Source organism: Protopterus annectens, chromosome 3.part0, assembly GCF_019279795.1.
Source record: "Protopterus annectens isolate FY-2018-M chromosome 3.part0, PAN1.0, whole genome shotgun sequence".
In the NCBI taxonomy this organism is placed as follows: domain Eukaryota; kingdom Metazoa; phylum Chordata; order Ceratodontiformes; family Protopteridae; genus Protopterus; species Protopterus annectens.
In genome coordinates this window covers 943,583,493-943,596,979 of record NC_056731.1, presented here as the reverse complement: position 1 = coordinate 943,596,979, position 13,487 = coordinate 943,583,493, and the positions used below count along the sequence as shown (strand labels likewise).

The 13,487-nt window shown below is 38.1% G+C and overlaps 1 protein-coding gene across 1 annotated transcript in view; it reads right to left on the bottom strand.

Annotated features, from left to right (window-relative positions):
* Positions 1-13,487, bottom strand: part of KDM1B (lysine demethylase 1B) — a 1,151,880-nt gene that overhangs the window by 346,033 nt on the left and 792,360 nt on the right. Inside the window, exon 14 of the mRNA XM_044065274.1 lies at positions 12,958-13,085. Within this exon, the coding sequence (XP_043921209.1) occupies positions 12,958-13,085 (128 nt within the window). The remainder of the gene's footprint in view (positions 1-12,957; positions 13,086-13,487) is intronic.

The window sequence follows — 13,487 nt, the reverse complement described above, 5'->3', positions numbered from 1 at the left end:
AAATCATTTAGTTCAACAATTGTACCATTCCAAAATAAAAGTATATCATCCACAAACCTTTTATACAATATTACTTTCTTAAATAGCTCACTATTGAATAAATTATTCAATCCCCAATAATAAACTACAAGATTAGCATATGTATTTGCGCAAGGGGTGCCCATTGCTACACCCCATTTCTGTAAATATAACTGATTGTTAAACATAAAGACATTGTTATTCAAAACAATGTCAAGTAAAGCACAAATCAAAGTCTGTTTCTCAGAATTAAAGTTGAAAGAATCATTTAACAATTCTCTAACAGCTTCCAACCCATATTCATTAGGTATTGCAGTGAACAAGTTCTTGACATCCAATGTGACTAATAGACATGTCGTAGGTATTGATCTAAACAATTCATTACTTATAGTACTAATTAATTCATACGTATATTTTAAGATCGTGGGTATGTTTTCTAACAAAGGACTAAGTGTTTTCTCTAGGTAAACAGAGACTGTGACTGTCGCCCATCTCTCTCCCGCTACTATTGGGCGCAAAGGTAACGGTGTAATTCCCTTATGTATCTTCGGCAAACCTTTTATATATGGTATCACAGGGTATTCAACAAAAAAGAACTCATACATGTCATGTGAGATTTGTCTACACATCATGAGATCATAAAGCTCATCATGTATCTTTCGTAATAACTTTCGTAGCATTAATCTATCAATTTTACAATAAGTCACATCATCTGTAAGCATTTCCAGCATTAATTCATTGTATTCATCTGTGCCTAGAATAACTACCCCTCCCCCTTTATCTGCTGGCTTAATGGTAATGCTTAAATTCCTAGATAAACTAAATAGAGAACTATTTTCTTGATTAGTCATATTATAAAAACAACATTTGCGTTTTTTGAAATACTCATAAAAATCTCTTTCACATAGTTTAATAAAACTATCCATTGCATTAGAAAATGTTGGCATATAAGAGCTCTTTCGTTTAAACTTGTAATCATTACTTGTTCTAAGTGCATTACTAGCATTCATAAACATTAATTTCAAAGATACTGAACGTCCAAAAAGTCTCAAATCAATTAAAAGTTCACTCAAGCTACTGCTTTGAGAGGGTATAAAAGTTAAGCCTCTATTAAGTAAAGTCAAGTCAGATTCTGATAATTCCTGACTGGAATGATTAAAAACTATACCATTTATTCTCTCACTCGATGTCTTGGTCCGTGGTTCACTCCAGAAAACTTCCTTTTTCTCCTTCCTCTGCTGTTTGATCTGCTCTGTGCTCGAAATCTTTGTTGTATGGGTAGTGGTAAAAAACGTTCAATGTTACCATTGTACTGCTTCGGTTTCGCTCCATTCATTGATGTACTAGCACCGGAAACAAGTGCCTGTTGATTTGGTGGTGGTGTATCATTAGGTAGATCACTTCCTAATGCATTACAACTACGTGGTGATGTCATCAAAGACGCATTCCCATCAATTTCAGCCGTGGGAACACCTAAAGTGTTAGAGGCAGTTAGCATATTCTGCATATGCTGCATATCTGTATATAGCTCAGGATTCCTTATGGAACTGTTCTGTTCAGACTGATCAAAGTTCACATAGTCACGTTTCGGCCACACAAAAATTTGGCCACTAGTGAAATCTTTATAGTCTCTCTGCAGCTTGCGATGTTTTATTTGATGCAACTTATCACTATACATAGTTATTTGGGAATACAAATCGTCTAGCCTTTTTTCAAACACTTCTCCTTTAAAACGAACTTGCAGATCCCTATTCAGGGACTCTACCTTTGATATCAGTTCATTTTCTATAGGTGTAAAGAATTCAATCAGGAGTCTCATGTACTTTTTACTGAGTTCAATATTTAGCTCTTGCCACCTTTTTAATAACTCAGGATAGGTATTACCATATGTTGGCATACATAATACCCTCATACCACGAGGTATGACCTGAAAATGAAGGCATGCCTCTATATGGCGTCGCTGCCACATTAGTCTTTGTAATTTATATAAATCATTCTCCAAGTTCTTAATAAGAGTATTAAATTCTTGCATATTCTCCATGTTACCTGAATGGCCTTGTGTAGATGGTACCTGTAATTCCAGACTGAGTAAAGGGTTGGTGTTTAACTCAGTGATACAAGACCATTTCCGATTTATACCTTTCCTGTCAGGGACATAGTCCAGTTCTATAATAGTAGGTTCCATGTTAAAACTGGTAGCGTGTGACGGCTGCGTTGCCAAAAGGAAAACAAGAAGCTGTATAACTAAGACAAAAAGTAACGCTGCTGTCCAAAGGTCCAGACTTGAAAGGCTCAAAGCGAAATGCAGAAAAAATACAAGATTGAACCACCACGATAAATCAATAAAACTTTTAATCCAATGGAAAAAATATGGATAAGCGCTTTCACGTACAAGCTGAGTAAGCTTCTTCAGATCTCTAAACATATCAAAAAGCTCTCATCTTAAATAGTATTCACTAAATTGATCATAAATTGACTAATTAAACAATTTATCAATAAAATAATTAAAACAATACAATTAATTCAATCATTCAAAGTAGCTCACATTCCTATTAAAGAACGTCATTTAACAAACAACATACCCCTACTAAAACATCTAGCAAAGATCCAAAGCAGTCGTGGCAGAGGAATCCAACGACAGAGCCAGGCAATGCTTCAGACTTTCACTAGCCTCAGGAGAGATGTCTGGCGCAGGTGGTACAGGGGAAGAATCGGATCTAGATTTCTTGACCTTTGCAGGCAGCTGACCCTTAGAGCAGGAAGTTCCTTCCACGGTGTTTTTTTTACTAAAAGCTTAAGACGTGCTTCTCCAAGTATAGGGCAAAAGAGGAAAGCTATGTAGAGTCTTTGGGACAAAAGCCTCACAAATGGAACAGAACGTATGGTCGTGGGAAGAACAAAGACAAAAACACTGCTCGTGACAATCTTTATGGGGAATCTGTCTTCTGCACTGGCATTTACCCTTTCTGGATGACATGAACCCCACAAGCAACAAAACGAAAAGAAAAAAGATAGGAGCAAAAACCCCATTGGGGCACTTATCTAAAAACATCTTGGTGAACCAGCAAATGAAGCGGGTGTTCAGACCAATGATAAAAAGATGGCGTTCGGAATGGCAGCAAAGAAGTTCTAAGGATGGCACATCCGGACATCAACTTTATGCCCTACGCTGTATGTGGGGAGCATGTGTGTGTGATGTACGGCATACCTTAAGCAACCTAAAGGCTTTGGTATACTGGCCGGATGCTGGGCTGCCCTTGGCAGGGGAATCATTATTGTAAGGAATACTGCAACAGTGAAATGGAAGGACATCATTTGTTACACATCCCTGAAACGGCTGTTAAGGTTGGGTCTCGTATTACAGAAATGTTTACAGGTTTTATCTTTTTCAAAATTGAAATATATTCATGGTGCTCCATGCACTATATTAGCATTATGTGCATTTATTTACACAGGAGACTCCCTTGACTGTTCCAGTGGGCCTATCTACAACCAGGATAAGTATGAGGTTAGAGAGGAAAAGTAAAGGGAGTGGGATGTTGGATTATCCTGCTGAATTGCAACAACAAAGCCATGAGCTCATTAGGTGGATTTTCAGTTGCATTTTGAATTAGGTGTCACTGAACCTCTAGATTAGAGGAAGAGGGTTCCATATTATGGAGACTTGGTTACCATATAGGACTTTGCCTGCTTAGTTGTTAGCTTTGTGTGTGCTTAGCAAGGATTTGTATGTTGATTGCAAATTTCCTATTGATATAATAACGGAAGTGTAAAGATGGAAAAAATGTTCAATGTATATATTATTTTTTCTCTCTTAGAATCCGCCTCATTTCAAGATGGATGCTGACAAGATGGCCCTGTCTTTAATTTCCTTTTCCTGTAAAGATGTATGCTGTCAACGTAAATATTGCCAGTACTGAAAGTTCCAATACTGAAGACTGAAACTTGTTCCTAATAAGGAAAGGCACAGATAAAGGGTCTGCAGATTCTTAGGCAGTAGAGCAATACAAAATTGTTCAGTTTTAACTGCTCAGTGGCTATAGTTTAATAGATAGAAAATATTCTGCCTTGAAACAATCATAATATAAAAAATGAAGTTTCTTGTGGTTGGGGAGACAAGATCTTGATTGCTTAGTCTGCCATGTATATGTACATGTGTTCTTCATAACAAAGGAGATTATTCTACTCTGATGAAGTGTGTTGCATGAAGTTAACAGTATGTATGGCAGAGGGATATTTTTTAGAATGGGACGTTTGGTTTACAGACAAGATTGTGTGTCATAAGAAGTTTTGTGTACCTGAGTTGTTAAAGTAGTTCCCAACCATTTGAGCTATGCATGGCTATGCAATGAAGAGACCTATAGGGAAAGCTACATGTGAATTTTGCAATTTTACTGCAGAATGTTTTTAAGAAAACAAACATTTCCAATAAAATATACCTGTCTTTTCAGTGAAGCAGCAGAGCAAGTCTGCAGAAGAACTATACAAAGTTAGTTTTCCAGTATTAGTGAATAGTGCCTATGAAACTGAATCTGTTCTCAAGCATTCAGGCACTTATTAATACATTTTTTTTTCAGGACTAAAAACACTCTTCTTAACAAGCAACATCCAAACTGCAACCACAATAAGTGTGACTTACATATATGGACTAGAGTTTTTCTTCTCTTAGCAGTTTTAAGGAATGTTGCAAAAGGAAAGTTTATTTTCAGACCTCAGCGCTGTTAGGAACTCATAAAATGGCGGAGGGGGCTTTGCTTATCCAGGACTGCATTAACTATGTTTTCTAATATTACTTTATTTTATTATACTTCCCTTGGACATTTCAAAGTTCTCAGATACAGTGATTTCAAGCTGCAACTACTGTAACTTGTTAGTGTTGTCTTGCTTTTAAAGTGTTCACCATGAACTATAGCTCTGAGTCAGAAGCTTAAATCTGGAAGTCAGTTTGCCTGTGGGACTGTGCATCTGCTGTCTGGACTTGCCAGTCAGAGATCGATAGAAATTGGTACAATCTTCCACTACTGACAGTGAAACAATTCCAGGTAAATTCTTAATACTATTTCTGTATGCCATTGGTATATTTATTTATTTAACTTTACAAAGTGCATTGTTTAATTTTATTTACTATAAAAGTTTTATTATTCAGTTTTAAATGCTTGTGGGTGGTAGCCTATTTGTTTAAGGCTATGTGTACTAAAATGGTGTAACATCAACTGCCATCTCCAATCTTTCAAATAAGGGCTGTTTTAGTCATACTTGCTAAACACTTACATTATTGGCTGGTTTATATTTTAAGTCTGGATAGTAAATGTGTTTTTGGTGTACCAAAGAGTTCTAGCTGGTGCCAGTGTTACTGAAGACAGGAAAAGGGTTATTGGTACTGGAAAGTTATAAAACCTCTTCCCAGGAAACACTGCAAGTGTGTGTGTGTTGCAAAATTTTCCTGGCCAAGTTTCAGTTACTGTTAGTAATTTGGCACTGAAAGGCACTAAGCTGAGAATATGGGTGATGTTATGGGAAGATGGTGATTATACCTCTGCACTACAGCTGGTAAGTGTAAAGCTTATGTGGGTGTGGCAAATCTGGTAGTATGCATTTACCATATACTCAAGGCCAACCACCCCATGCATATTATTTGTCAACAGAGATGCAGATCAGAAAAACTCAGTCCCTCGCTGATCATTACCTTAATATGAACCAATGAACCTATAATCCTTAACTAACATACCACCCACACACACACAACCCCTAGCTACCTTCTACTAACATACCCCAACATAGAGGCATCCAAGGAATACTGGGACAAACTGTGTTGGGTTGCACGGCTAGGCTTGTAAAGACCCTGGTTGCTGTTAGCCTAGTATGAACCTATGAACATATAAACTGGTACTAGTGGTGTAGATTTACAGGTTATACTATGACAGCTTGGAGTTACAAAACTTGTTAGAGTGTCTGAGGTTTGATTATTATTAGTGCAGGAGAGTGTATATAACAAATGTGTTATCAAGAGTTTTAGATACTTGCATACTGTTAAACTGCAGCATTTTCCTTTTTCTTTCAAACTGAATTGAATTTAAAAAACATTTGTTAAACAAGTATGTGATCATATTTATGTTTTTATTTATTTATTTGACATTTGTTAATGGGGTTGATACAACTGAGCTCATGCTTATTTTCAGTGGAGACCAGAGGAGAAAAGCTCCAAATACTTATACAATTATATAAGAATAAGCAAAGTACACAAAAAGACAAAAAGCAAAAAATGAAAATACATAACAGTTTACAACTTTGAGAAATCCAGAACAAATTATAAACATAATTATGTTGCATACAATAGACCAACAAATGAGAAGTAATTTAATACCTGTTCATATTACATAAGGAATTGGGCATAAAGCTGATTAGGCCTTAACATCCTGAAAGTGTTAGCAGGTACAAGTAGTACAGCAAGAAATTAGTGGCAGAAGGAAGAGGTAATGGTTTATGTGGGGTCATGACAAGGGTATATCCACAATTTTGCTAGAGAATTTTGAGGCGTTTTTTTGGAACTATCGGGGTGTGTAATGTTTCTTATATTGAGTGGGAGTTTGTTCCAATTATGAGATACTTAATATTTACATAATACTCTACCAATAGTTTTATTGGGTTTGTATATTTATAGAAGAAGTTAGTCTGTTACGGAGCGGACGTGTAGGTGTATAGTAGGCTAGGGATGGGCAGGCTGAGGAGTTGTTGAGTAAAAAGTGAGTTATGTGGAGTTGTGAAAGTTGAAGTTGATGGGGGAGTTCAAGCCACTGTAGGTAGGTTCTTTAGTGCCATGCAGTTTTTGGAGGTATGTAGTAGGTTTGCAGCAAATTTTGCTATTTTACTGTATGCCTGTTCCAGCTCAGTAATTATGGAAGATTGAAGGTTTGTAAGGATTGGAGCAGCATAGAGAAGGCCTGGAAGTAGATAAGCTTATGCCATGGAGAGGATTGAGTCTCGAGTTAAGAATCGTTTGTTCATAGGTTCATAGGTTGGTACTAGGCTATCGGCCCTAAGGCCTATGCAAGCCTAGCCATAACAATTCCCTGGAAAATTTTTCCCACAATATTTACTTCTCTGGGCCCCTGTCTAGCAGGGCGACTGACATGATGCCCAGGGTGAATTTCCTATCTCCCATCCAATCATCAAGGTTCATTTTGAAGAGGGCGAATGAGGTGCTCTGCTTGACATGTATGGGCAGTCTATTCCAGAGTATGGGGAGTCTCTGGGTCAGGAACCTATCCCTCCAGCATGTTTTGTTCATTGTGATGACAAGGTTTAGATCCCTGGAGTGTGTGGCTCTGAGGGATTGGGATTTCTTTACGTGGAGCATGTCCAACAGCTCAGGGTTTGACATGGCCTTGTATGTTAAGCAGAGATCGCCTCTGAGTAGACGATATGCCACAGAGTATAGCTGGAGTTTTTTTAGAAGGTCAGCATATGGCATCTGCTTTAGGCCTGTGATTCTTTTAGTGAGGTATTTCTGTGGCCTTTCCAGCTGTTGCAGATGTCTTGTGAGGTACATACCAAATGGGGCATTATACTCTATAATGGGTCTAATGAGGGATGAGTACAGTGGGACAATGACCTCCTTTTTTCTGGATGAAAAGCCCTTAGTGATGAGGTGTGCCACTTAGAAGGATTTCCTGACTGTTGTGGCGATGTGGTTATCGAAAATGAGACCACTGTCCACTTGTGTCCCTAAGTCTCTCATCACACTTTCGATGTTTAGTGTCCTGCCACCTATGTGGTAGTTCATGGGTACATGTTTTTTTTCCAAAGGGGATGACTATACATTTCTTGGCATTAAGCTTGAGCCCATGGCTCTGGCACCAGGCATCTGTTTCTGTAAGGCCCTTTTGTAGAATATCCACATCATTTGGGGATTCAATAATGGCTCCCAGTTTGCAGTCATCTTCAAACTTTGTTAGCCAGAGTCCCTTAGTGTTGGCCTGTACTTCAGAGAAGTAGATGCCAAACAAAAGTGGTCCCAGGACTGAACGCTGAGGTACTCCACTTGTCTGGAGCTGGATTTGGAGTCGGCTACTTTTACAGTCTGGGTTCTGTCAGTAAGCTAGTTGGCAACCCATCGAGTGACGTAGGGATTTATGCCCAGCTTCGTAAATTTATCTATGATTCCAGAGTGGGGGATGGTGTTGAAGGCCTTGGCGAGGTCCAGATAGCTTGTTCTTATATAAAGGAGACCCAGTTTTTGGTTTGTTTTTTTAATGGATTGTTGGACATGGAGGTCAACTTTTAATTGATCATCTATTATCATTACAAGTAGCTTTGTGTGGGATTCTACATTAATGATGGTTTTATTTAAGGATGAGATGGTAAAGGTGGGTTTGAGATGTGAAAATGATTTTGGGAGAAAGAGTAAAAGTTTAGTCTTTTTATGATTTAAAATAAGCTGATTTTTGGTGAACCATCTTTCTACAGAGAGAAAAGAGTTTTGGGTAAGAGTATGAAGTTGAGAGATATTTTCAGAAGAGGAGAGGAATGTAGAATCATCAGCATACTGAATGAAAGTGGAATGATAGCAAGATATATAGAGGTCATTAGTGAAGATGTTGAACAGAGGTCATTAGTGAAGACGTTGAATAGAAGGAGTCCTCAGGATGGAGCCCTGAGGAACACCTGGTTGGATGGGTAAGAAGGGGGAGTGGGAGGAATGCCATCTGACAGACTGCAGTCTGTTTCAGAGACAGCTGGAGAACCACTCAAACGTGGAAACTGACATATTAAGGTTGGCTAACTTGGTTAACAGTTTAGAATTGGATACTGTGTCGAAGGCTTTCACCAGATCTAAGAACAGACATGAGATACATTTATTATTATAAACTTCAGCTATTGTATGAGTGAAAGACAAAAGGTAGAAGCAGTGCTATGGTTTGGATAGAAATCATGTTGGGTACATGTCAGAAGGTTTTCTTGGATAAGAAATTTTAGAATCAGAGTGTGCATACATTTTTGAGGACTTTTGAGAGGGGGAGAAAACAGCTATGGGTCTAAAGTTAGATGGTTCAGTGGAGTTGCCTTCTTTGTGTAGGGGTATTGCATAGAAAGATTTCCAGATATCAGAAATAGTGGCTCCACAAAATGATCTATTGATAACTATTGCAACCGGATAGGCTATAGAGTCAACTGCAAATTGGGAAGTGGGGGTAGATTATCAGAAGGAAAACATAGCTTTAGTTTTTGGACGAGAGAGTTTATATAAGTGGTGGGGATAGGTTTGAGGAGGAAGAGGGTTTGGTTAGAAGGTGCTTGGTGAGGGATAGTAGAGTTGGAGTTCTGGTCAGTGTTGGTCACTTTATGGATAATACCAATGAAGTAATGGTTGAGGATGGAGGCAGTGCCCTGTGTTGACTTGTTAGAGTAAGGATTAGGGGGTTGAGGGCTTCCTGGGTGAAGGATAGAGTTGATAGTCCTCCAGACGTTTTTGGGATTAGAGTGATGCCTAGTTTGTGCCTTCTAGTAAATTTTTTTCTCGTCACTGCAGATGTGCTTTTTTTGTACGGTTTCTAAGTTCTTTAAAAATTTGACAGTGAGTAGTGATGTAGATTTTAGCCATGTTTTCCAAGCAGAATATCTCCAATATATAAGAGAATGAGTGTCTTTTGTAAGCCAGGGGGCATAATTTGACTTTATTCTGATGTTGAGGATGTCTAAAAAGGTGTCATTGATTTTTAGCACGGCATCATTAGGAAGACTATGCAGGCAGGATAAATTTGGTGATGAGAGTCATTCATTAAATGTTGTGGAGTTGAAGCTAGAGAGTTTAAGGCAGTCTTTATAAAGATGTAGTCTGTAGAGTTGTGGAGAGTGTCTTTGGGTATAGATGGGTAGGTAGTCGCTTAAGTATCTGGAAGTGTACTGGCGTTATGATAGATGTGTGGGTTGGTAGTCAGTATCCAGTCAAGGACAGTGCCAGAGTTGTAATGTTTATTCCAGTGGGCTGCGATTGAGATGAGCTGGAAAAATCCAAAGAGATCAATGCTTTGGCTAGGGGAGTTTACTCTTAGTGTTTTCCAGTTAATATTTATGTCACCTAGTATTACGTTTTCATAGGGTATGCTTTGTGAGATTCTTGACAGTATGTTTTCAAGAATAAGGATGTTTTTGCCAGGTGGGATATAGAGGGAAGCAACAGAGATTTTTTTGTGGGTGTTTATATGGCAGTTTAGTATTAATAGTTCGGCAGGGTGACAGTCAGGTGGGATGGGGGGAAGAGGTTCAGTTGTTCAAATCAGAGTATAGCTACCCCTTCACCTTTTTTACAGATTCCATCCTGACATTAGATATTGTAGCCTGGGGCAAAATGTAATTGCTAGAGATACAGGGTTTTAGCCAGATTTCAGACATGGTTAACATATGTGGAGTATAATGGGAAATCCATGTATGAAGTTTAGTGATTTTGTTTGACTTTGTATGTTTATAGATAGAATAGACAAGCTTTTAGAATAGGAGGACAAGAGGGTTAAATAGGGGCTGAGGAGATGGGGTGGAGGAGAAGGCTGTCATTTAGATCGAAGTGGGTAGTGATGTAGAGGGATCTGGATTAAGGTGTATGTCACCAGACAGAAGGAGAATTCTAGCAAGTAAAATGAACTTGGGAGTGTAGGAGCTGGAGATGGGCTGTTTTAGTTTGATTCTAGGAGAGATGAAGGGGTAAGACAAGACTGTTTTTGAAGAGATGAGTGCAACAGACGTTATACAGAGAGGGAGAGATAGAGCATGACCAGTTGATGTTGTTGTTGTTGCATGCTTGAGAGAGAGTTGGTGGTGATTTTAGATAAGGTAGGTTGGTATGATAAGAGGTCAAGGAGAAATGTAGTAGTAATATAGAGGTTGCCAGTATGTTGAGAATTATGATTGTGAAGATAGTGAGTGGGAGAGGGTGGGTTTCTATGAAACAGGGTAGAAAACAAAGGAGAAGTGTCTGAGGGGTAAGATTTGGGGTAGAGCATGAAGTATGAATGTAGTATTACAGTGCAGGTGTGTGGAAGACTGGTTGAAGGAGAGGTAATACTAGAGGGAGGGGAGAAAGAGAGAAGTAAGATGAGATGTACTGGAGGAGGCATTTAGTTGGATTAGTGGGAAGATACTAGAGGGTAATACAAGAGGGAGAGGAGAAAGGGGGATGTAAAATGAGATGTAGTGGAGGAGGTGTTTAGATGGATTAGTTTGTACTGATTGATTTAAAATAGGATGACTGGTCGATTAGGCACTGAAGATCAGGTGGATAGAGTATATCTGTAGGGTGTTTGGGGTGGGTGGGAATGGGGGTAGGGTAGGGGAGTGGAGTGAGCTCGAGCAAAATGAGGGCAAATGGAGCAGGTTGGACCAGTTCTCTGAAAGCCGGAGGCTACAGAAACAATCAGATAGACTGCACAAGGACAGTAGCTGTTTAGCTGTAATTATATCTGTATAACAGTGCGGCAGTGAAGGTAGCTGTGTGAGACTATGGATAGGGTAAAGCAGAGTGGAGGAAGGAGGGGACAATTATAGGTAGAAAGCAGGCAGGATGGAATTAATCTGGTGGGGTGGAAATAAGTCAAATGGTGTAGGGCAACTAGGCAAGAGAGCACCAGGAGAGTAGGGCTTGTAAAGCAATCTGCTTCAGCTATTTAGACCTAGGCTAAGTTACATAAAACATTTACTCTAGGGTAACATAATAAAAGATGGTGCAGTTTTGTAGTTCTGTTACTGAGGAGGCTATTTTTGTTTTTCCAGCAGGCTAGGCAGTGGTATGTTCTAATGGTCTAAGCCAAGTTATAGCTTAAAGATGGTGCAGTTGTGTGGTTCTGTCACTGAGGAGACAATTTTGTTTTTCCAGCAGCTGGGCAAACTTATGTTCCTCACTGATGGTTTTAACCAAGTTATAGCTTAAAGATTGTGCAGTTTTATAGTTCTGTTACTGAGGAGGCAATTTTTGTTAAAATTCCAAATATACCCTTTTCTTGATAATTTTAGCATTAAGCAGAAGTAGTAAAACCTAGCTGCTTGTGTCTTGAAAGAGAGTCAGCTAGAAAATGGGAAGGAAGCACTGCATTTACACAAGTGATTTACAAACAAGAGATCAACATTACAAACAGATTTAGGACAGATAACTGTTACAAGACATGCATCTGACAGATTACTGGAATTATACAGCAACTGACTAAGCTGAGACAGAAATACAAAATACTGATCTGGGAAGAGGAGATGATTATTGATTAATAATTACGTTTTTGTTTCTGTGCAAGATGTATCCAGCTCAGTTATCAGGTACTCAAGTGTTTTATGAAATAAAGCAGTTACTGCTTAAACTCAAATACAATGATTTTCTAGTTTTATTAAAGGCATTAAAAGAGAAGGCCCTAAAGCTAGAATGATATTTAATATTTTCTATGGAGTCTGTATAAAGTATATATGCATCATTGTATAGAAGTCTAAATCGGTATTAAGATTACATAGGTTTTAATGGAAATCTAGACATACAGGTCTCTGCTTTCAAGCCTGCTAATGTGGCACTACTTTTTAACCTCTCCTTATCCTTAACATGAACACATCTCTTCATACATAAATGCTTTGCCCTTTATGTATTTTTTTCTTAAAATACATTTGCTCAAACACCAATGTTTCTTTGCAACTGTGACTAATGTAAGTGCCACAAGTCAGTCCTGAAGATGTCCACTGGAGCATTATACTCCCCAGATACCAAACTGGTAAATAAAGATATACATTACGTAGAGGAACAATGTAGTGTTCACAACCCCAGCTATATAAACAAATTATCAAACAACTCATTTGTATACTTGTTTTACATTTTGTGAATACAGGAAACAACTCTAAAGTTTTCTATGTTAATTTCAAATTCACCACAGTGCAATACTTTCAGCTCTAGACAGAGCTTACTTTTCTTCTTACCTGTTTTAGATTGCTACCACATGCATACTCAAGATTACTGATGTGAAATTGCAGGACCTTTTCTTCCAGTTCACTAAACTGGATGCCAGATTCTTGAATAAATGCTTTATATATTTCCTCAATCTTTTCTAAAACGAAAACAGCGTGATCAGCGTTTTGCTCAAAGTGGTCATTCAATATTTAATGCTTCAAATGTATACATAAAATGTTCAAAATTTGAATTATATAGTAATATTAGCATTTTGAATAAGGATGCAGGAACTGATTTATTCAGTTATTTTCTTCCTATGCTTGAATAATGAATGCTATCATTTTAAAAGTATACAGGAACTAGTTTACTCAGTTATTTCCTTCCTGTTTGAATAATGAATGCTATAATTTAACAGTGTGCCTGCAACAAGTATTTTATAACAAACAACTACACAATAAATTACCACAAACCTCTCTTTATAAAACGCATGCAATAACATTCAACTGAAGTACAACATCCACATAAGAAAATTTCTCACCTGACTTTCTAATCAACAATA